Here is a 26,144-nt window from a genome sequence, read left to right as displayed (position 1 = left end):
GTGACATCCAGTGGACACATTTAGAACAGCAGTTTCTTTCATTCAAAAATGTCAGGTTAATTTTTATACTTAGCAAACTCATCCCGCGGGCCGGATGAAACCTCTTCGCGGGCCTGATCCGGCCCTCGGGCCGTACGTCTGACCTAGTTGGCCCAAAATGATGAACTCAAAGCTATGATTGAGAAAAAAGATACTCGGATGATCAAACTACTGTATAAACTTACTTTTGAAGGCGGCGATCTTAAATCTGGCAACGATAAATCATTTTGGTGTCACAAATATTTGGAGAAAATGTTCAAGAAAGTAACTGTGAAGCTGTGGTTTAATTGCAGGCCCTCTTAAGTGGTAATCACTGTGCCGTTGTGTGGGCATGTTAACTTGAGCATCACCTCCCCTTTGCAATTGTTTAAGTAGCTAAATAAATCAATTAAATGGGTTATATAATTGTATAGCGCTTTTCTACCTTCAAGGTACTCCAAGCGCTTTGACACTATTTCCACATTCACCCTTTCACACACTGATGGCGGGAGCTGCCATGCGAAGCCCTAACCACCATCAGGAGCAAGGGTGAAGTGTCTCGCTCAATGACACAACAGACGTGACTAGGTCGGTAGAAGCTGGGGATCGAACCAGGAACCCTCCGGTTGCTGGTACGGCCACTCTCCCAACCGCGCCACGCCGTCCCCAGTTCATAGTTAATATACTATTATTTGTAAGCATTGTTACCATCGAGATGGATCACAATGGTGGATGTCGGCATGGTAACGTCGGCGTTAATTGAGGAAAAACTATGCTCGGAGCTCCATATTGGGGTTAAATCTACTAAATAAACTCACTTTTGAAGGTGTTGTTTTCTGGTTTTGCAATGGAGAATCTACTATGCTGTAATGAAGACTTGGAGAAGAATGTTCTTCTTTCATAAACACATGATAATTGTTTTAAGTGTGACAATGTTAGATTCATAAACTGGTGTGTCTGTATTCATCAAATCTAGATAGTATGGATTTAAAATAAATGGGTTGAGTGATTTTGTGTTTTCAAAACGCGAAAGTTATCAAATTGTTAAAGTTAAAAGTCCCAACGATAGTCACACACACACTAGGTGTGGTGAAATTTGTCCTCTGCATTTGACTCATCCCCATGTTCACGCCCTGGGAGGTGAGGGGAGCAGTGAGCAGCGGCGGTGGCCGCGCTCTGGAATCATTTGGTGATTTGTTGTATTAGTTCTGACTATTAAAGCAGTGTTTTTCGACCACTAGTGTGCCGTGAGATACAGTCTGGTGTGCCGTGGGAGATGATCTAATTTCACCTATTTAGGTTAAAAATATTTTTTGCAAAGCAGTAATTATAGTCTGCAAATGATGTGTTGTTGTTGAGTGTTGGTGCTGTCTAGAGTTCGGCAGAGTAACCGTGTAATACTCTTCCATATCAGTAGGTGGCAGCAGGTAGCTAATTGCTTTGTAGATGTCGGAAACAGCGGGAGGCAGGTAAAAAGGTGTCTAATGCTTAAACCAAAAATAAACAAAAGGTGAGTGCCCCTAAGAAGAGGCATTGAAGCTTAGGGAAGGCTATGCAGAACGAAACTAAAACTGAACTGGCTACAAAGTAAACAAAAACAGAATGCTGGACAACAGCAAAGACTTACTGTGGAGCAAAGACGGCGTCCACAAAGTACATCCGAAGATGACATGACAATCAACAATGTCCCCAAAAAAAAGGATAAAAACAACTGAATTATTTTTGATTGCTAAAACAAAGTAGATGTGGGAAATATTACTCAAAGGAAAACATGAAACTGCTACAGGAAAATACCAAAAAAAAGAGAAAAAGCCACCAAAATAGGAGCGCAAGACAAGAAGTAAAACACTACACACAGGAAAACAGCAAAAAAATCCTAATAAGTCAGGGTGTGATGTGACAGGTGGTGACAGTACACCTACTTTGAGACAAGAGCTATAGTGATGCATGCTTGGTTATGCTTTGAAGTCATATCCAACAATTGCGACGACGACTTTTTTACTGTCAACTGAGTTTTGTTTTTTAATGATGTCTGCTGGCGGTGTGCCTACGCATTTTTTCAACGCAAAAAATGTGCCTTGGCTCAAAAAAGGTGGAAAAACACTGTATTAAAGTACATAAATGATGATTTCTTTTGGCATTGTTGTCATCTAATTAGACTAAAAATGTGGTGTTAATTTAGGGGAAATATGCTTACAATTTCACTTGAAACTACAAAATAACTTACCGTAATTTCCGGACTATAAGCCGCTACTTTTTCCCCTCGTTCTGGTCCCTGCGGCTTATACAAGGGTGCGGCTTATATACGGCCTGTTCTTCTCCGACACCGACGAAGAGGATTTTGGTGGTTTTAGTACGCAGGAGGAAGACGATGACACAATGATTAAAGACTGACTTTTCATATACCGGTAGGCTGGTTATTTTGATAACGTACAGGCGAGCACTTTGTATTACTTTACACCGTTGTATTATTTGTACTCTGCACGAATGCTGTTCGCCATGTCAAAGATGTGAAAGTTTGATTGAATGATTGAAAGATTTATTGTTAATAAATGGGACGCTTTGCGTTCCCAAACAGTCATCTCTGTCCCGACAATCCCCTCCGTGGTAGCAGGAACCCCTATATACTACGCTAATTACACATCAAAACCCTGCGGCTTATAGTCGGGTGCGGCTTATATATGGAGCAATCTGTCTTTTCCCCTAAATTTAGCTGGTGCGGCTTATAGTCCGGAAGTTACGGTACTTTTTTGAGTATTCTTGCCTATGATAAGCTGCATTACTCTCATTAAAGTAATTTTAGATAGGCTGCTGCAGTTTTTGTTTCTTTCCTCAATCCTTTCTGTCACAACATACATGTTATTGTAGGTGTAAACATGTCAAATACAGGAATTTTGGATACTGTTGAAAAAAAAACCAATTTTTCTTCCGACTGATGTTGCAAAGTGAATTAATGCTTTGTTTTTGTAAATTTAATGAAGCATCTCGGCGATAAACTGAGCTATCACCGAAGCAGGCCGTCTCCTCTAGTTAGCGGTCATCCGTGGTTCCCGCTCTTGATGGGGCCACAGATTGGAAGGCCGGCCCGGGACTTGAAAAACGTGTCATGCGAGTCGTGTCGTGGAGTACAAATACACCTGTTGCTGCGTTGCTCCCTCGCTAAGTCGGGCGAGGCACGCCTCAGCAGCACCTTTCAGCCGTGTTGTTCATGGGGTGACGTCTCTCGCAAAGGCAAACATCTCCGGCATGCGTGAGGCTGCTGCTCGGGAATGTCAGCTATGCCAGCCAAGAGGAAATGAAGCAAACTCGGCATTCGGATGGCCGTGCTTAATGAGGAAAGGACAATGAGGCGTTGCCTTGTGGGACTTTGAAGCTCTCTGCTGCCCTACTTAAACAAGCTGTATACTGTCACAGGAGAATGATGAAAAGCTTGAGTTGTTATATTAGTTATATTTGATCTCAAATACACACACACAGAAATAGATACCCCGGTCCTGGCCAAATTCTTTTAACCCAATGTTGCCCACGACTCAAAACATTTGGGGACCCCTGCGCTAAAATAAGGCTCTTGAATGTAAACAAAGGTGGGCGTAATGATACTATTTTTTGTATCAAAAAGTCTGTTGTTGTTGTTGTTCCAAAACTCAGGCTACATAGGGAATATTAGTGTAGTAGCCTAAATGCTGTTTAAGTTCATTTACATTTTATGGAAGGTGCTTTATGTTTATTCAGCAAAAATGGGACTATTTAAATGATAAATGATAAATGGGTTATACTTGTATAGCGCTTTTCTACCTTCAAGGTACTCAAAGCGCTTTGACAGTATTTCCACATTCACCCATTCACACACACATTCACACACTGATGGCAGGAGCTGCCATGCAAGGCGCTAACCAGCAGTCATCAGGAGCAAGGGTGAAGTGTCTTGCCCAAGGACACAACGGACGTGACTAGGATGGTAGAAGGTGGGGATTGAACCCCAGTAACCAGCAACCCTCCGATTGCTGGCACAGCCACTCTACCAACTTCGCCACGCCGTCCCCACTTTATTTACTTATTTATTTACACTTTATTTACTTATTTATTTACTTATTTACTTATTTATTTATTTACTTTATTTGCATAATACAAAAATGTATACAGGACTGTCTCAGAAAATTAGAATATTGTGATAAAGTTCTTTATTTTCTGTAATGCAATTTAAAAAAACAAAAATGTCATACATTCTGGATTCATTACACATCAACTGAAATATTGCAAGCCTTTTATTATTTTAATATTGCTGATTATGACATACAGCTTAAGAAAACTCAAAAATCCTATCTTAAAAAAATGTGAATATTTCCTCAGACCAAGTAAAAAAAAAAAAGATTTATAACAGCAAAACAAAATCAAACATTTGAAAATGTCGATTAATGCACTCAGTACTTGGTTGGGAATCCTTTTGCACGGATTACTGCATCAATGCGGCGTGGCATGGAGGCAATCAGCCGGTGGCATTGCTGAGGTGTTATGGATGCCCAGGATGCTTCAATAGCGGCCTTTAGCTCATTTACCGTAATTTCCGGACTATAAACCGCTACTTTTTCCCCTCGTTCTGGTCCCTGCGGCTTATACAACGGTGCGGCTTATATGCGGCCTGTTCTTCTCCGACACCGACGAAGAAGATTTTGGTGGTTTTAGTACGCAGGAGGAAGACGATGACACAATGATTAAAGACTGACTTTTCATATACCGGTAGGCTGGTTATTTTTATAACGTACAGGCGAGCACTTTGTATTACTTTGCACCGTTGTATTATTTGTACTCTGCATGAATGCTGTTCGCCATGTCAAAGATGTGAAAGTTTGATTGAATGATTGAAAGATTTATTGTTAATAAATGGGAAGCTTTGCGTTCCCAAACAGTCATCTCTGTCCCGACAATCCCCTCCGTGGTAGCAGGAACCCCTATATACTACGCTAATTACACATCAAAACCCTGCGGCTTATAGTCGGGTGCGGCTTATATATGGAGCAATCTGTATTTTCCCCTAAATTTAGCTGGTGCGGCTTATTGTCAGGTGCGGCTTATAGTCCGGAAATTACGGTACATTATTGGGTCTGGTGTCTTTCAGCTTTTTCTTCACAATACCCCACAAATTCTCTGTGGGTTTCAGGTCAGGGGAGTTGACAGGCCAATCGAGGACAGTAATGCCATGGTCAGTACACCAGTTACTGGTGGTTTTGGCACTGTGGGCAGGTGCCAGATCATGCTGGAAAATGAAATCATCATCTCCATAGAGCTTTTCAACAGATGGAAGCATGTAGTGCTCTAAAATCTCTTGGTACACAGCTGCATTGACTCTGGACTTGATGAAACACAGTGGACCAACACCAGCTGCTGACATGGCTCCCCAAACCATTGCTGACTGGGAACTTCACACTGGATATCAAGCAACTTGGATTTTGCTCCTCTCCAGCCTTCCTCCAGACTCTAGCGCCTTGACTTCCAAATGAAATACAAAACTTGCTTTCGTCTGAAAACAGGACTCTGGACCACTCTGCAACTGTCCAGTGCTTCTTTTCCATAGCCCAAGTCAGACGCTTCTAGAGATTTTAGAGCACTACATGCTTCCATCTGTTGAAAAGCTCTATGGAGGGTGGCTGTATAAACAACTTTAACACTGTTACAAATATGCGCCACACTGAACCCACACCAAACAAGAATGACAAACACATTTCAGGAGAACATCCGCACCGTAACACAACATAAACACAACAGAACAAATACCCAGAACCCTTTGCAGCACTAACTCTTCCGGGACGCTACAATATATACACCCCCGTTCCCCCCCCCCCACCCACCCAACCCCGCCCACTCAAAAAAAAGCCATTATCGAACATCTCTAATTGCATATATGGCGGAAGGATCTGTGTGGTAATATGGTTTGGACACAATGTATTATAATAGTGGGGCGGTATAGCTCGGTTGGTAGAGTGGCCGTGCCAGCAACTTGAGGGTTCCAGGTTCGATCCCCGCTTCCGCCATCCTAGTCACTGCCGTTGAAATAAAGAAATATGATTAACATCAACATAGAAGACGAAACACAACATTTAAAAAGAGCAACATTTTCAGTGACAGACTTTAGTCTCACTGACCGATTGAGCTCACGTTGTGGTGTGTGCAGTAATCCTACCCTGAATGCGGTCTCTCAGGCAGGCACTGGATGTCTATTGGTCCCGACTGGGAGAATAAACACTAAGTCAATCAGGACAAAAATAAATGTTATATCTAAATATTTTTTAATCAGACTTTTTTTTGTGTTTGCTCTGATTCAACTACTTTGGTATAATATGTGCTAAAAAGCTATTTTTTTATGAAATCATTTTTGAGTTTGTGGATAAAAAGGGAGATGTTGACATGCGGAGTTTCAAGCACTCCTCATTCTCTAGCGGGTGACTTTTCAAATGATGCTACAAATTAGCAGTGCTGCTACTTTTTGTAGCAGCGCTTTTGCCGCATACTTGACATATTACGGTTGTCTGTTCAACATCTTCCCGCTTGAAGCCAAACCACCGCCAGACGATGAACCCCCTGCTGTTTTTCTTGGGAATTAATTATTCCTTCATTTGTTACCAGATTCGCATCTTTCTCTCTCTCGTATTACCACTCGCACCACAACTAACGTTACCCATGCCGTTACCTCTCTGCTCGGCGAGGGTGTATGACGTTCCACGCGCGACAGTATGTGACGTTAAGAAGTATGCAAGAATGTGCGCTTGTTTTATGTCTCTGTGAGAAGGAGAGACAAGAAAGAGTGAGAAACGCCTGAAGTGTAATGCTCGCAGCTAAAAGCAACTGCGTGAGAATGTATACTCCAATATCACGATATAGTAATTTTCTATATCGCACAGAGACAAACCCGCGATATATCGAGTATATTCCATATATCGCCCAGACCTACATTGAGGCTTTCACTCCCAGGAGCTCAGTAACTGCGGTCCACATCTCTGGCATAAACTGCGGACCTCTGTCTGATCAGAGGTCAGTGGGTGTGCCAAAACAAGCCACCCAGGACACAATGAGCGCCCGTCCCACCTCTGCTGTCGTAGTAGAAGACAGAAGAATGGCTTCTGGCCACCTGTCTACTACCGTGAGGAGGTCGGTGAACCCTCGAGAAGAGGGCCCACCAGATCCACCTTCACGTGGTCAAAACATCTTTCATTTGCCACAAATCGTGCCAAGTGAGCCCTGGTGGTAACTTTTGTCCGCTGACACGCCGCACAGGAGCCTGCTGAAATCCATATGTCCTTTCGTAAGCCAGGCCAGACAAATATGTCCCCCGCCAGCTTAGCAGAGGCCTTAACACCCGGTTGTGAGACACCATGAATCATGTCAAAAACTTTCCGCCTCCAGCCAACAGGCAATTACTTTTAGGTCTGTTACAATGCAACATGGCACACTAATTCTGATGTGGTTTTATTTATGTCGACAACAAGACAGCGACACAAATGCAGCAAGTTCAATACAGGAAATATATTTTCCCTAGTGAAAGCAACAAGCAGCACCGCATTAAAATGAACCTGATATCAAATATGAAGAGGCACCATCACACTGTGACACAGCAGTCAACAACAACATGTACTCCATGCAAATAATGAACAAATCAAGGACTGAAATGACACACTTGCCATCCATACAATACACCGTTAGTTGACAAGAAGATATGACAGCCATCGAAGCACATTCAATCTATTTGTTAACCAGAGGTAACACAATCCAGTGAAAAGGTTCAAAAGAGTTGGCGTCAGAACAGACACACTGCCGCTGCTAACGGCTAAAGCTAACAAACACAGCTCCGTTGAAACCCTTGATTGATTGAAACTTTTATTAGTCGATTGCACAGTACAGTACATATTCACATACATATGGAAAGGACAGAGCAGGCTGTACTTCCTGAGGAGGCTGCGCTCCTTCAACATCTGTAAAAAACTCTTGTGGATGTACTACCAGTCTGCGGTTGCCAGTGTTCTGTACTACATCGTAGTGTGCCGGGGGCGGGGGGGCAGTACACCTAAGAAGGACAGCTGCAGACTGGAGAAAGTGATCAGGCGGGCCGGTTCTACGATCGGAATAAAACTGGACTCACTGGTGACGGTGGCAGAGAAGAGGACTGTGGAAAAACTAGTGAGCATCCTGGATGATGCCAGTCACCCTTTGTATACCGTTATCAGTAGCCAGAGGAGCCTGTTCAGTGCTAGACTGCTTCATCCCAAGTGCAGGACTAATAGACTAAAAAACTCCTTTGTGTCACACGCCATTAGACTGTACAACTCCTCTCTGGGGGGAAGGGGGGTACTAGGATGACAGGGGATGCAAAACAATAACAATGCAATACTTTTTCATAACATGCCTAGTTTCTCTTGTTATATTCTTATTTTACTGTTATATTTTTATTCTCATTGTTGCTTTTTATTTTTATTCTTATTGTAATATTTTTCTATTTTGTTTCCATTTATACCCCCATTATTTACTTTTTACTTTTTAAATTCGATCTCAACTCTGTACACTGCTGCTAGAATTAAAATTTTCCTGAGGGAACTCTCTTGAAGGAATCAATAAAGTACTATCTATCTATATTACGTACAATTGACCACTAAATGGTAACACCCGAATAAGTTTTTCAACTTGTTTAAGTCGGGGGTCCACGTTAAGCAATTCATGGTAAACGTCTCTTGGCAACAGGCGCCGCCTTTTAAAAGCACTGACATTGTGCTCTATAAACAGGGTTCTCCAACCTTTTTTCCACCAGGGACCAGTTTAATGAATGCATTGTTTTCACAGACCGGCTTTCTACATGTGGCAGATAAAAACAGCAAAAAAATTAGCCTATGGCTACAATAGAATAGAATGGACTTTATTGTCATTATATTTGCATATAACCAGATTAAGGACTCCATTTTAAGGTGCGGTAGTGGGAACAAATATGGAATAAAAATAAATCACACAAGTAGTAATAAAGATTAAAAAAATAAGAATTGAAATAAACTGACTACTATCCAATAAAAACATTAAGCAATCCTGTACAATATACAAAGCAATATACAAAATCTTGTACAATATACAGAACAAAACAAGAGTACCAGAGTAATAAAGTAATAACAATAACAATCTGACACATTGACATTTTATATGTCCATTAATGTTCATTGTCCCATGTACTATAACAAAGGAGTTGTAATACACTTTTTTGATTGATTGAAACTTTTACTAGTATATTGCACAGTTCAGTACATATTCCGTACAATTGACCACTAAATGGTAACACCCGAAAAACTATGTTTTTCAACTTGTTTAAGTCGGGGTCCACGTAAATCAATTCGTGGTAGATATACACTACCGTTCAAAAGTTTGGGGTCACATTGAAATGTCCTTATTTTTGAAGGGAAAGCACTGTACTTTTCAATGAAGATAACTTTAAACTAGTCTTAACTTTAAAGAAATACACTCTATACATTGCTAATGTGGTAAATGACTATTCTAGCTGCAAATGTCTGCTTTTTGGTGCAATATCTACATAGGTGTATAGAGGCCCATTTCCAGCAACTATCACTCCAGTGTTCTAATGGTACAATGTGTTTGCTCATTGGCTCAGAAGGCTAATTGATGATTAGAAAACCCTTGTGCAATCATGTTCACACATCTGAAAACGGTTTAGCTCGTTACAGAAGCTACAAAACGGACCTTCCTTTGAGCAGATTGAGTTTCTGGAGCATCACATTTGTGGGGTCAATTAAACGCTCAAAATGGCCAGAAAAAGAGAACTTTCATCTGAAACTCGACATTCTATTCTTGTTCTTAGAAATGAAGGCTATTCCACAAAATTGTTTGGGTGACCCCAAACTTTTGAACGGTAGTGTATCTATTAACAAGCTTATTGGTGTGTTTAGTGGGACAGGCGAACGTTAGGTCGGAGAAAATTCGGTAGTTTATGAATTAATTATTGTTTTCTGTGCGGCCCGGTAGCAAATGGGTCACATACCTGTCCCCGGACCGGTGGCTGGGGACCACTGCTCTATAGGAAACGTCTTCCAACTGCAAATGCCAGATATTTGAAGTTTTAAAAAAAACAACAACATATTAATGACTTTTCCTAGTAATTACTTACATTTATTTAAGAGTAATTCTATTAGCAGTTCAATTACATTTTTGGCAAAGTAACTATAATTCATTACTTTTTAAAAGTAATTTTCAGAACACACAAAATGTCATGGGCAAAACAAGTGCAGGACTTAGCAGCATATTATTAATCACCCCATTCTCCAAGCTCCATGAATATACATTAATAGAATTCTTGAAGATATACAGTAATATAATACATGAAGATATGCAGTATTTGAATACATGAACACCAAGATATACAGTAATAGAATATGTTAAGATATACACAAGACATTGTAACTTTTGTTGGCAAAGATTTACGTTTGCACTAGCTGGTTATGATACATTTTTATTAGTTACTTTCAATGAATGTTTAATCGTAGCAACAGAATATAAATGAAAACTATTTTTCCAATCAAATTAATCGATTGATCATTGCAGCCCTTATTTATAATGTCTTCTTGCTGCTCCCAGTCTGTGGAACGCTCTCCCTGACCACCTGAGAGCACCTCAGACTGTGGATGCTTTTAAAAAAGGCTTAAAAACTCATCTTTTTAAAAAAGCCTTTTTATAGATTTTTATAGATATGCATGCTGGTTCTAGCTGTTGGGCAGTTTCTGGTTTTATATTTTATTTGTTTTTATTATCTTTTATTATTATTATTACTATTACTATTTTATTTTTATTTTTTACTTTTTACACTGTGGCACTTTGAGGTTGTTTGCTCAACGTAAAGTGCTTTTTACAAATAAAATCTATTATTATTATTATTATTATTGTTTCAGCATATAATCTACAGACATGAGTTGCCCTCAGTCGGTTCACAAAATTAAAAATATCAATGGCTTCAGAGTTATTGTGTTTTTCTGTATGCAGCCCTAAATAGAATTAGCACATCTGTGTTTCAGTAAAAGATCCAAACAAATGCTTAGTTTGGTACTGCCGTGCATCCACCACGTCTCCACTCCAGGCTGTCAAGCGTGCACAGTGTTTTGTTGTCTGTCCATTTTGTACCGCACTGCGGCTCAAGTGTTCTGTCACTTTTGTCCGCCAATCTGAATAAGTGACGTTGTCCTCCACACACTTTAGTCAGCACCACTGTGAAGTAGCCAGGCTGACCTCACTGGAGCGGTGTTGCTAGGCAACCACAGCATCCTTACCTGTTATTTTAGGAGGTGTGTTTGTCCACTGCGTGTGTTTGTGTTGGCACCCGTGCGAAGGTGTCACCCAGGTAGATGTGGGTGTCGTAGCAGAGGCTGAGCTGACAGAAAGATAGATGGTTCAAGGTGCTCATGAAAGCCCAGGGAACCAATCTGACCCGTCTTCCAGCTTCAGCGCTCAACAGTGACGAATGGCTTCAATTGTGGGCAGACGGGAGACTGCAGAGCCTGACTTCTCGGCAGCAGGAGGTGGGGGCTGGGTGGTGTAACACGGGTCCGGTAGAACCACCTCCTCCCCTAACCAACTCTTCCTTAATTTGACCGCTACAGAAGAGAAGAATGCCAAGAGTGTGCATCATCATGCCACCGCTGTCTTTTACTCCTTTTATGAGCGGTACTGCTACATGCATCACCATGTTTAATGCATGCTTTCTTTTTGACTTGTTCACATTACTATTTTCTTTTTTATTATTATTACATTGGAAGATATGTAAGTCGTATCCTTGATTCATGAGTGGGGAAAGCTGGCATTCAATTATGGATGTCATTCTTTTAAATGACTTTTTATATAATATTTACATGACAGGAAATACCAAAGCAACTTGTTTTTATGTAGTTAAAGGCCTACTGAAAGCCACTACTAGCGACCACGCAGTCTGATAGTTTATACCGTATTTCCTTGATTTGCCGCCAGGAATATAGTATTCGCCTGCCTAGAATTACAGCCGGGTCAAACTCGTTTCGCAAAATAATTAGCGCATGCTTGGCACTTCCGCCGGGTCAAATATGAGTCATTAAATGACTCCCGCCTCCTGGTGGTAGAGGGCGCTAGTGATCCTTCTTGCGACTACCAGTACTGCAGAAGACCGGTGCTGCAGAAGAAGACAACAAGCAGCAAGCGTGAGCAGCGATCGTTTGCTTGCACTTTTACCATGGAGGATTACATATCTAAAACAAAACAGTTTTCTAAACTGGACTTTCAATCGAAGCAGGAGGTAATAATTAAAGGAATATCTCCAGAGACTTTTAAAACTGAAGAAAGATAAGGAAGACTGCCTTTGATCAGAAGCAGCTGTACATGGACATCATTTATAAGTAAAGGTAAGAGCATAATAAAGTTTTTTTTATTAAATGTGCTTTTCATGATAAGGTAAGCGCCGGAGTGAGAAGAGGTTTTAAAATAATTAGCGCATGCTTGCCCATCCCGCATGCTTTTGGTAAGCGCAGGAGTGAGAAGAGGTTTTAAATTAATTAGCGCCCCGGCGGCTATTCAAGGAAATACGGTATATCAATGATGAAATCTTAACATTGCAACACATGCCAATACGGCCGGGTTAACTTATAAAGTGCCATTTTAAAGGCCTACTGAAACCCACTACTACCGACCACGCAGTCTGATAGTTTATATATCAATGATGAAATCTTAACATTATAACACATGCCAATACGGCCGGGTTAACTTATAAAGTGACATTTTAAATTTGCCGCTAAACTTCCGGTTCGAAACGCCTCTGAGGATGACGTATGCGCGTGACGTAGCCCGACGAACACGGGTATGCCTTCCACATTGAAGCCAATATGAAAAAGCTCTGTTTTCATTTCATAATTCCACAGTATTCTGGACATCTGTGTTCGTGAATCTGTTTCAATCATGTTCATTGCATTATGGAGAAGGAAGCCAAGCAAGCAAAGAAGAAAGTTGTCGGTGCGAAATGGACGTATTTTTCGAACGTAGTCAGCCACAACAGTACACAGCCGGCGCTTCTTTGTTTACATTCCCGAAAGATGCAGTCAAGATGGAAGAACTCGGATAACAGAGACTCTAACCAGGAGGACTTTTGATTTGGATACACAGACGCCTGTAGAGAACTGGGACAACACAGACTCTTACCAGGATTACTTTGATTTGGATGACAAAGACGCAGACGTGCTACTGTGAGTATGCAGCTTTGGCTTTTTTTTTGCGTATGTACGTAACTTTTTTAAAATATATAAGCTTTATGAACCTTGGGTTAGGTGAACGGTCTTTTGGGCTGAGTGATTGTGTGTGTTGATCATGTGTTTGAATTGTATTGGCGTGTTCTATGGAGCTAGGAGCTAGCAGAGGAGCTAGGAGCTAGCATAACACGTACCGTACCGTAAGTGCGCGTCACGTACGTAACTTTTTAAAAATATATAAGCTTTATGAACCTTGGGTTAGGTGAACGGTCTTTTGGGCTGAGTGATTGTGTGTGTTGATCGGGTGTTTGAATTGTATTGGCGTGTTCTATGGAGCTAGGAGCTAGCAGAGGAGCTAGGAGCTAGCATAACAAACACGCAGGTGTTATTATGCAGGATTAATTTGTGGCATATTAAATATAAGCCTGGTTGTGTTGTGGCTAATAGAGTATATATATGTCTTGTGTTTATTTACTGTTGTAGTCATTCCCAGCTGAATATCAGGTACCGTGAGTATGCAGCCTTGGCTGCTAAACATTCGATAACTTGACCGTATGTGCGCGTCACGTACGTAACTTTTTAAAAATATATAAGCTTTATGAACCTTGGGTTAGGTAAACGGTCTTTTGGGCTGAGTGATTGTGTGTGTTGATCAGGTGTTTGAATTGTATTGGCGTGTTCTATGGAGCTAGGAGCTAGCAGAGGAGCTAGGAGCTAGCATAACAAACACGCAGGTGTTTTTATGCAGGATTAATTTGTGGCATATTAAATATAAGCCTGGTTGTGTTGTGGCTAATAGAGTATATATATGTCTTGTGTTTATTTACTGTTGTAGTCATTCCCAGCTGAATATCAGGTCACCCCCGGCTCTCACAGCATCTTCCCTATCTGAATAGCTTCAACTCCCCACTAGTCCTTCACTTGCACTTTACTCATCCACAAATCTTTCATCCTCGCTCAAATTAATGGGGAAATTGTCGCTTTCTCGGTCCGAATCTCTCTCACTTCATGCGGCCATCATTGTAAACAATAGGGAACTTTGCGTATATGTTCAACTGACTACGTCACGCTACTTCCGGTAGGTGCAAGCCTTTTTTTTATCAGATACCAAAAGTTGCAATCTTTATCGTCGTTGTTCTATACTAAATCCTTTCAGCAAAAATATGGCAATATCGCGAAATGATCAAGTATGACACATAGAATAGATCTGCTATCCCCGTTTAAATAAAAAAAATTCATTTCAGTAGGCCTTTAAAATTCCCGCCACACTTCCGCTTGAAAAACTCCTTTGGATATGATTTATGCGCGTGACGTCACAAAATCCACGGAAGTGGTTGTACCCCATCGACCCGATACAAAAACCTCTTGTTTTCTTCGACAAAATTCCACAGTATTCTGGACATCTGTGTTGGTGAATCTTTTGCAATTTGTTTAATGAACAATGGAGGCTGCAAAGAAGAACGTTGTAGGTGGGATCGATCGATGTATTAGCAGCTAAGTACAATACTTACAGCAACACAACGAGGACTACTTACTACGCCTAGCCGATGCTTGCCGCCAAACCCACGGATGAAGTCCTTCGTCGCGCCGTCGATCGCTGGAACGCAGGTGAGCACGGCTGTTGATGAGCAGATGAGGGCTGGCTGGCGTAGGTGGAGCGCTAATGTTTTTAGCATAGTTCTGTGAGGTCCGGTTGCTAAGTTGCTAAATTAGCTTTAGCGTCGTTAGCAACAGCATTGTTAAGCCTTACCAGGCTGAGAATTTTTAACCGTGTAGTTACATGTACATGGTTTAATAGTATTGTTGATCTTCTGTCTATCCTTCCAGTCAGGGGTTTATTTATTTTGTTTCTATCTTCATTTGAGAACGATGCTATCACGTTAGCTCAGTAGCTAAGTGTGTCACCGATGTATTGTCGTGGAGATAAAAGTCACTTTAAATGTCCATTTTGCGTGCTCGACTCTCATTTTCAAGAGGATACCGTATCCGAGGTGGTTTAAAATACAAATCCGTGATCCACAATAGAAAAAGGAGAGAGTGTGGAATCCAATGAGCCAGCTTGTACCTAAGTTACGGTCAGAGCGAAAAAAGATACGTCCATCACTGCCTCTCTAGTCCTTCACTGTAACGTTCCTCATCTACAAATCTTTCATCCTCGCTCAAATTAATGGGGTAATCGTCGCTTTGTCGCTCCAAATCGCTCGCTCCATTGTAAACAACGGGGAATTGTGAGGAATACTAGCTCCTGTGACGTCACGCTACTTCCGGTACAGGCAAGGCTTTTTTTTTATCAGCGAGCAAAAGTTGCGAACTTTATCGTCAATTTTCTCTACTAAATCCTTTCAGCAAAAATATGGCAATATCGCGAAATGATCAAGTATGACACATAGAATGGATCTGCTATTCCCGTTTAAATAAAAAAAATTCATTTCAGTAGGCCTTTAAATCATAACGATTTGAATAAATAACCCTGTTCAAACAAAATGGGGAAAAAATCAGGCTTTGCCACAAACTTTAAAATAATTTGATTGATTAAAACTTGTATTAGTAGATAGTACAGTACATATTTCGTACAATTGACCACTAAATGGTAACACCCCAATAAGTTTTTCAACTTATTTAAGTCGGGGTCCACGTTAATCAATTCATAGTAGAGCCTGGCGCTCTGCTAACTAAGTTTGTAAGTTTGATCATTTTGGTTTTTTTTCAGCCAATATGCTAACCTAGCACAATGCTGCCGTTAAAAAAGAGAGTGCAATGTTAACATGTTAATTTTTGTGTCCTCCTGTCAATCAATCAATATGTTTTATTTAACCAGGTAAAAAACTAATCTTTTCCAAGAGTGACCTAGGCATGAGGGCAGCAAAACAAAATTACATACCGTATTTTTCGGACTATAAATTGCAGTTTTTTTCTCAGTTTGGCCGAGGGTTCGACTTATACTCAGGAGTGATTTAAGTGTGAAATTATTAACACATTACCGTAAAATATCAAATAATATTATTTAGCTCATTCACGTAAGAGACTAGACGTATAAGATTTCATGGGATTTAGCGATTAGGAGTGACAGATTGTTTGGTAAACGTATAGCATGTTCTATATGTGATAGTTATTTGAATGACTCTTACCATAATATGTTACGTTAACATACCAGGCACGTTCTCAGTTGGTTATTTATGCCTCATATAACGTACACTTATTCAGCCTGTTGTTCACTATTCTTTATTCGTTTTAAATTGCCTTTCAAATGTCTATTTTTGGTGTTGGCTTTTATCAAATACATTTCCCCAAAAAATGCGACTTATACTCCAGTGCGACTTATATATGTTTTTTTCCTTCTTTATTATGCATTTTTGGCGGGTGCGGCTTATACTCCGGAGCGATTTATACTCCGAAAAATATGGTAAATACTCAAAATAAAAAGAGTAGCAGTCAGTAGGGCTGGGCGATATGGCAGAAAACTGTGTCATGATTAGGGTTGGGTATCGAGTATCGAGTATCGATTGGAACCGGGACTAACTTTCCGATTCTCCCGGAATCGTTCAAAAGTTTAAATTTCGATTCCTATTTTCGATACCCAGTCAGCCGACCGGAAAAAAATATGTCCGCCGAACCGGAAGAAGAAGCCGCTGAACTTCCCCCAAAGTGATCATCTCAGGTAGCCTGTTGTTGTTCCTCTTTTTTGATGGATATGGTTGGATATTGGCAGTTTTTGAGTGCATTTTTGACGTTTCACTTCTTTCAGAAGACAGTCGAAACATGTCAGGTAAAAATTCCATCTAATATTCCGAACTATTGTCTGATTACAAGAAGGAAAAAATGAAAGCTTTTTCTTCCAAGATTTGAGTTTACTCTCGGAACACACATGCTAATGATGTCCTGCAACCTTAAGCTGCAGTGATTACAGTCTCGAGACATAAAAGAACATAAACAAGAGGGAACCAGACTAAGAAGTATTTTTTATAAAAACACAATCAAGAAAATCTTCAAATAGATGAAGTTGAACAGTTTGCCATTGCATACAAAGTGCAATGGTGGACAAGACTACTACAACCAGTAATAACAAGTAAGGCACAGTGATATACAATATTCAGTTTTTTCAAATAAGTGCATTCATAAGAAGCAAGTCTCCTTAATCTAGCTAAGGCGTGAAAGTGGTCAGGATCAAGCGTTTCCTAACTTGTAAGGAAACACAAGACTCGTCTCTAAAAAAAAAAGACCCTCGATTTAGTTTTAAGTTTAGCCACACATTTTTCAATGTGAGATTTAAAAGAACAATTCTCATCATTTACAATACTCAAGCACCTATGCAGCACTCCAGAATACTTTGTGGCGCACAGAGCTGTCATGGTAGACTCAGTAAGCCCCAACCAAGACGGGCACCCGTAAGGGGTGGACGGTGGGACCCAGGTGGCCCAGATAAGCAGCCCGGCCGCAGTAGCCTAAGGCGGTGACATCTGCAGGCCCTGAGAGCGCCCCAAAAATGCATACATACATACACATACAGTACATAACCAAACAAATTCATACACAGGCCGGCGGGGTAGCAATCCAGCCCCATAACCCACTATCCACCGAGAACCAGGCGATCACTTCACCCCCCCTAGGTACAACCCCTGCCAAGCCCGCACCCAGAGGACGGCACAACACTGGGCGCCAAGGACGTTTATAAATTGTTTTTTTTGTAAATATTTGATATTTCTGTGTCTGCTTCACAATACGAAGGTCCTGGGTTCGATCCTGCGCTCGGGATCTTTCTGTGTGGAGTTTGCATGTTCTCCCCATGACTGCGTGGGTTCCCTCCGGGTACTCCGGCTTCCTCCCACCTCCAAAGACACGCACCTTTGGATAGGTTGATTGGCAACACTAAATGGTCCGTAGTGTGTGAATGTGAGTGTGAATGTTGTCTGTCTATCTCTGTTGGCCCTGCGATGAGTTGGCGACTTGTCCAGGGTGTACCCTGCCTTCCGCCCGATTGCAGCTGAGATAGGCTCCTGCACCCCCCGCGCCTTGAAAGGGATAAGCGGTAAAAGATGGATGGATGGATTTGATATTTCCAAAACATTGCAGTTATACATCACATCTTGCCAAAGCATCTTTCCGCTGGAAAATGTAAGTGAATTGACTTGTGACACAGCGCCCTCTGCTGGATTCAAAGCTGCAGCACTTTTTTTTCACCCCCCCAGCAAATAGTGCCATCCAACCATCTTTATATTTATGTTACTGGTAAAAAAAGATGAACAATTCAAAACAGAGGAAAGAAACCTGCCAATATGAATGCTGAACTTGTTAACAAATAGGTGGGGATATACTTTTTATTAACACTACTTATTTCATGACACAGTCCAGATTTGTAGCTCTAATGGTCAGTGTTCAGTTCAGACAGTTAAATACTATCACACTGATCCGTTACGATGTAAGATGCTCAAGATTAACAAATAATAAACCCAACAGCTTCAAAATAATGCACTGGTGAACATGCTTTATATTTTAGCATCTAACATAGCCTTAGTGCTCCCTGACCTTCCTCAGTCGCCCTTGGACACATACTGTACGTGGGCCTTGTTTACGCCAGCTCACGTTTTTTTTTTTTTTCCTTTTATCATCTTGCAATAAAGGTCTCAAGTTAATGAAGAAGCCCCTCCATCTTTGAAGCATGCTAGTAAAAGCCCCCCAAGGTCTTTGTCCTTGCTCCCTGGCCAACAGGACCCCTTTTTTTTATATGTATGTCCACGGTTGGTTCCTTCTAAACCACCTCCCACCCTCCCGCTCCTTTCCGTTCCTTCCCCTTTCAGGCAGAGGAGCGCAGAGCCGTGTCGCCTGTGCGGGACCGTAAAAGCTGATTGCGGCCATCTCTGCTGCGCATCTACTGGCCTGTAAACAGTGCTGTGACTGGCCGGGGGGGATGAGCAAGACTGTGAAACGAGGGACAGGATCCTCATACCTGCTCGTAGTCACCCTCCGCTACACTTCTTACCCCTTTTTTCACTCTTCTACTTCTTGTGTGCCTGTGTGAGACTTAAGGAAATGGAGGGTGATTACTGAATCTATGCTATTGGTTTAATTGAGTGAAATTGTTTATTAAACCTTCGTCGTATTTATATCATTATTTCCTTACATGGGGCGCTGACTGCAGAGAGGAGTGGCTTTTATTTGATACAACTCTTGAATAGCAGTGTTTCCCACACATTCATTTATTTGTGGCGGCCCGCCACGAAAGAATTACGCCCGCCATAAAAGAAAGAAAGAAAGAAAAAATTTTTTTTTTTTGGTCCTGTCCAGCTTCTCAGGCAAATCATATAGTTGATGTAGAAGCCCATATAGGCCGTTCAGATTTACTTTACAAAAGAGAAGTGTAGGATACTTCTCTTGTTGCCTTATTTGTATTTGACCACTACTGTTTTCTGTTTATTTGTTACTGACTGTGGCAGGACACCTCTGCCTCTGTTTCACTTTATGTTGCTGGTAAATAATGTGGTTGTAGTATGGGTTATACTTGTATAGCGCTTTTCTACCTTCAAGGTACTCAAAGCGCTTTGACAGTATTTCCACATTCACCCATTTAGTAGGCTAAAGTTAAATTATTTAGTATGCACTAATTAAAGGCGCAGAGCTTTAAGAGACATTTTAGCTTTTATATTTTATAAGATATATTTTTTGTAAGAACTACAATTAATAAATATATTTCAGTGAATAACTTATTGTTCAAATCTGTATATAAATATGCACATAAAGTGTTGTAATTTTATTGTAAAATGGATGGATGGATGGATGGATGGACGTTTAAAACAAAACTGTTATTATTAATTAGTAAGTATACATTTTTTGAGCCTTTTTAGAGAAAATCATATCATTGTAGTAAATTATGCAAATTACTTGCTGATGTCATGGTGACCACGCCCATAGCCACGCCCCCACCGCCACAGGTATCTTGGCAGTTTATGGGAAACACTGAATAGTATATTTAAAAATGTAAATCATATTTTAAAATTACTGTTTTTTTGTATTTAAAATAAACATTTTTGGAATAAATGTATATTGGTTTTAAAGTAAAGTGAAGTACCAATGATTGTCACACAAACACTAGGTGTGGTGAAATTTGTCCTCTGCATTTCACCCATCCCCTTGTTCACCCCCCTGGGAGGTGAGGGGAGCAGTGGGCAGCAGTGGTGGCCGTGCCCGGGAATCATTTTTGGTGATTTAACCCCCAATTTCAACCCTTGATGCTGAGTGCCAAGCAGGGAGGTAATGGCTCCCATTTTTATAGTCTATGGTATGACTCATATACATGTATATTTAATATTATATTTTGATTTAGTGATTTTTACGTGTAGCTACACATTATCATTAGTATTTCTTTACTCCTAAGGTGGTTGTAAAAGAGGCAAGGCGTTTATTTGAACACATACAGTACAAGTGTTTTCAGTACCGTATTTTTCGGACTATAAGTCGCTCGGGAGTATAAGTCGCACCGGCCGAAAATGCACAATAAAGAAGGAAAAAACCATGTATAAGTCGCACTGGAGTATAAGTCGCATTTTTTGGTGAAATTTATTTGATAAAAGCCAACACCAAGAATAGACATTTGAAAGGCAATTTAAAATAAATAAAGAATAGTGAACAACAGGCTGAATAAGTGTACGTTATATGAGGCATAAATAACCAACTGAGAAGGTGCTTGGTATGTTAACGTAACATATTATGGTAAGAGTCATTCAAATAACTATAACATATAGAACATGCTATACGTTTACCAAACAATCTGTCACTCCTAATCGCTAAATCCCATGAAATCTTATACGTCTAGTCTCTTACATGAATGAGCTAATTAATATTATTTGATATTTTACGCTAATGTGTTAATCATTTCACACATAAGTCGCTCCTTAATATAAGTCGCACACCTGGCCAAACTATGAAAAAAAACTGCGACTTATAGTCCGAAAAATAAGCTGTTAGAATGACATTTTGACATTTCTATTAATCATTTTAATATTTTCTATTTCAATTATTGTCATTCATTTTCAAAAATGACATAGTAATGAAACCTGTATTACAAAATACAGTATGCTAAGTGTAATTGCACTTTAAACCTTTTGACAAGAACCGACTGGATGGAAACAAATTGGGCTTTTACCTTGCCGGAACACAACACACAACATGGCGTGGCGAAGTTGGTAGAGTGGCTGTGCCAGCAATCGGAGTGTTGCTGGTTACTGGGGTTCAATCCCCACCTTCTACCTTCCTAGTCACGTCCGTTGTGTCCTTGAGCAAGACACTTCACCCTTTGCCTCTGATGGCTGCTGGTTAGCGCCTTGCATGGCAGCTCCCGCCATCAGTGTGTGAATGTGTGTGTGAATGTGGAAATACCGTCAAAGCGCTTTGAGTACCTTGAAGGTAGAAAAGCACTATACAAATACAACCCATTTATCATTTATCATTTAACATTGTGGAGTGACCTTGTTGATAAAAAAAAGTTCATGTTCTCTACAGGGACATCATGATCACGCACTTCGAGCCATCCATATCCTACGAAGGCCTGTACGGAGAAGTCAAGGACATGTGCTCCATGGACAACGACCAGCTCTTCACCATGAAGTGGATAGATGAAGAAGGTGTGTGACCATGTCATCAAGTAAACAACAAGCACATACACACACTGTGTTTTTCCCCCGAAGCTCAGTCTTTTTCTTCTGGGCGTTTAACAAGGCAGCGTGTGACGTCGTCGTAGGAAAGTCGGAGCTGTCGGATCACTCCGCTCAGCCCGAAGGTCAGCCTGTCCAAGCTAATTACACTCAACTGGTCACCACGGCGTTTATTAGACCGTCTGAGCAAGGGAAGTTAAAGTACCAATGATTGTCACACACACTAGGTGTGGTGAAATTTGACCCATCCCCTAAGCTGCTTGATGTTGGCAATGAAGAGCTCAACTGGCCTGAAAAGCCTGCCCCAGAAAACGAAGGAAAAATATCTTGGATCAGATAATTTATGGAGAAAACTATCAAAATGGTCTCAAATAAATGCGGATATGTTTCCAACCATTAAGTTGGAGAAACGACTACAAACTGTCCCAAAGTCCCAAATTTTAGTGACATATTTTGCCTTAGTTACGTCAGCAAAAAACTCAATTTTAGTGACATATTTTGCCTTAGTTACGTCAGCAGATATCTCCATTTTAGTGACATATTTTGCCTTAGTTACGTCAGCAAAAAACTCTATTTTAGTGACATATTTTGCCTTAGTTACGTCAGCAGATATCTCCATTTTAGTGACATATTTTGCCTTAGTTACGTCAGCGGATATCTCAATTTTAGTGACATATTTTGGATTTTAGTGACATATTTTGCCTTAGTTACGTCAGCGGATATCTCCATACGTATATGGCAGAGCAGGCCTGGGCAATTATTTAGACTCAGAGGCCACGTTGACAGAAAAAAATATGTCTACGGGCCAATTTATATATATATAAATTTTGTATTATTTCCTAATAATTAAACATACTATATATATATATATATATATATATATATATATATATATATATATATATATATATATATATATATATATATATATATATATATATATATATATATATATATATATATATATATATATATATACTGTATATATATATATATATACTGTATATATATACTATAGATATATATATATATATACAGTATATATATATATATATATATATATATATATATATATATATATTAGGGCTGCAACTAACGATTCATTTGATAATCGATTAATCTGTCGATTATTACTTCGATTAATAATCGGATAAAAGAGACAAACTACATTTCTATCCTTTCCAGTATTTTATTGGAAAAAAACATCATACTGGCACCACACTTATTTTGATTATTTTTTCTCAGCTGTTTGTAAATGTTGCAGTTTCTAAATAAAGATTTATTTAAAAAAAAAAAATATATATATATTTTTTAAAGCCTCTGCGCATAGCATAGATCCAACGAATCGATTACTAAATTAATCGGCAACTATTTTTATAATCGAATTTAATCGATTAGTTGTTGCAGCCCTAATATATTCATATATATATATATATATATATATATATATATATATATATATATATATATATATATATATATATATATATATATATATATATATATATATATATATTCAGTATATATATATTCAGTATATATATATAGTATGTTTAATTATTAGGAAATAGCTGAAAACGGTTCACTATTAGCAGTTATTTAAGAAAATGTCATGGGTTCCAAATTTCAAAAACCCTGCCAATGTGAATAACATCAACCTCTTCCTCTTCCTCCTGGCAGGTGACCCGTGCACTGTGTCGTCTCAGCTGGAGCTGGAAGAAGCTCTGCGCCTCTACGAGCTAAACAAAGACTCTGAGCTCATTATTCACGGTGAGCCTTCCAGCTTTCCCAGTTCAACAGTGGTGGAAATAGTAGTAGTGGTGTTGGTGGTAGTAGTAGTAGTAGTGGTGGTCTTGCATCTTGGCCACTGCTATGTTGATTCAAACTTACCTGGTAGAAAGTACGGTTGTGGTAAGAAGCATGTTTGTTAGATGAGCGCTTTAAATAAATAACAAAAAAAGTGTCAGTTTCAGAATTAAGCTTTCAGGGTCTGGAATTCACTCCCATCAGGCAGTGCATGGTGGCATGCTGTCTCCCAACACTGGTGGCTGTATTTGTGTAGAATTACATATATATATACATTAGGGGTGTAACGGTATGTGTATTTGTATTGAACCGTTTCGGTACGGGGGTTCCGGTTCGGTTCGGATGTGTACCGAACGAGTTTCCACACGGACATATTAAGTAGCGTAACGCACGTTGTGTAAACAATGCACACCGAGGCACAACACACGGCATGCTAGCAGCCAACGGGCTAGGATAGACTGACCATACGTCCTCTTTTCACCGGACATGTCCTCTTTTGCGGAGCTGTCAGGGCGGGGTTTCTTAAATGCCTCAAATGTCCGGCGTTTTGAGTTAGGGTTGCGTGTATTTTCAATGTACGTTCAGGGTTAAGAAGGGGTTAAAAACAAAACAAACTGTGCGCGCGCAGCATTGGTGAGGGAGGGGCAGAGAGAGAGAGAGAGAGAGTTATGATAAACGCGCATGCGTCTCCAGGCTGTGCTTTTTATCCGTAGATTTATCACATTTAATTTTTTATTATCTGTAGCAGGGGTGTCAAAAGTGTGCATTTGCGGCCCACAGCTAATGTTTTAAAGGCCCACGGCACATTCTAAAAATACTATTGAAATAAACAAAAACATAACAAAAGTGAAATAAAAAAGCTTAAAGGTTAAATGTAATTTAGAAAAAGTTGCAATGTTGACTAATAAAACAAAGCTGTTTTTTTTTTCTTTCAAACTGTCATTGCTCAAAACATAATATTGAATCAAAATCAATGTTATTATGAATTATTGACCTATCCAAGGTTCCCATTAATTCACATCAAATATTCCACTAAGAAAAATATTTTTTTGGTGGAAGATTTAGCAAATTTGGTAAATAAATAACTACAAAATTAATATTTTGTTGTTTTCTTTCTGTACCGAACCAAAATTTTTGTGTACTGTTACACCCCTAGTGTGTGTGTGTGTGTGTGTGTGTGTGTGTGTGTGTGTATATATACATGTGTGTGTATATATATATATATATATATATATATATATATATATATATATATATATATATATATATATATATATATATATATATATATATATATATATATATATATATATATATAAATATATATATATAAATATATATAATTAGGGCTGCAACTAACGATTAATTTGATAATCGATTAATCTGTCGATTATTACTTTGATTAATCGATTAATAATCGGATAAAAGAGACAAACTACATTTCTATCCTTTCCAGTATTTTATTGAAAAACCAGCATACTGGCACCATGTTGTGGACATTGGGGGTGCAGCATACACCAACAATAACACAGAAATGTAACTCATCAGAACTGAATCAGATATTGTACACGTTTCTGTTGTGAATAATAAAGGGTTCATTTTAGGCTGCCTCTGAATAATAGCATGAAATATTCCAGCACCTTCATAACGTTTAGTTATACTAAAGCGTCACTCAAATCTAAATATATTTATATAGCTTTATCAGCCCGGCTACATTGATCCATTATGAAACCAACCTGAGATATTTCTGTCCGTTACGTTTATTTCCAAATTGGTAACCTTGCGTTTTCTCTCTCAAAACGGAGTCAAATGTGCCGGAGACACATTATCAGCCCCGCGTTGCAACAAAGGCATAACTTTAACGTTACTCACAAAAATGCTGAACTCATGAATGCCTGTTGCCACTATGGACTTAAAAAGTTACGTACCATGAGTTCCTCCCTTCATCCATGGCTCCAACATGTTTCCTTTTCAGGTGCTTCTGAAGCAATGTTGTACTTCCGTGCCATTTTGCAGGAAACGGTCTTCTTTGAAGTCTTTAAAGTGAAGTGTTTCCACACTTTTGACGACTTAAGTCGTACACTTTTCTCCATTGAAGCAATAACCTCAAGATGTTTCTCCGCTAAACTATCAGTAGTGTTTTCCTGCGCCATTTTTCAAATTTTTCCAGCAAAGGAGACGGCGTCGTCACGTGAGCTGCACATGACCACATCATTGGCTAGCTTACGCCAACTCATGAGACGTAGCCTCAGCGACGCCCTGGCGCTGTTTTGTACTGTTTTTGTACTTATTTTGATTATTGTTTGTCAGCTGTTTGTAAATGTTGCAGTTTATAAATAAAGGTTTATAAAACAAAAAAAAACAACAAAAAAATAACCAAAAATTTAAAAAAATTAAAAAAAGCGCATGCGCATAGCATAGTTCCAACGAATCG

The 26,144-nt window shown here is 39.7% G+C and overlaps 1 protein-coding gene across 1 annotated transcript in view; it reads left to right on the top strand.

Annotated features, from left to right (window-relative positions):
* Window positions 1–26,144, top strand: part of prkci (protein kinase C, iota) — an 82,836-nt gene that overhangs the window by 2,632 nt on the left and 54,060 nt on the right. Inside the window, exons 2-3 of the mRNA XM_062023815.1 lie at window positions 21,753–21,874; window positions 23,585–23,674. Coding sequence (XP_061879799.1) covers window positions 21,753–21,874; window positions 23,585–23,674 — 212 coding nt within the window. The remainder of the gene's footprint in view (window positions 1–21,752; window positions 21,875–23,584; window positions 23,675–26,144) is intronic.

The sequence above is a fragment of the Entelurus aequoreus genome, linkage group LG16 (assembly GCF_033978785.1).
Source record: "Entelurus aequoreus isolate RoL-2023_Sb linkage group LG16, RoL_Eaeq_v1.1, whole genome shotgun sequence".
Taxonomy (NCBI): Eukaryota; Metazoa; Chordata; class Actinopteri; order Syngnathiformes; family Syngnathidae; genus Entelurus; species Entelurus aequoreus.
Note: the sequence above shows the minus strand (reverse complement) of the source record. Positions and strands in the feature narration are given on the sequence as shown.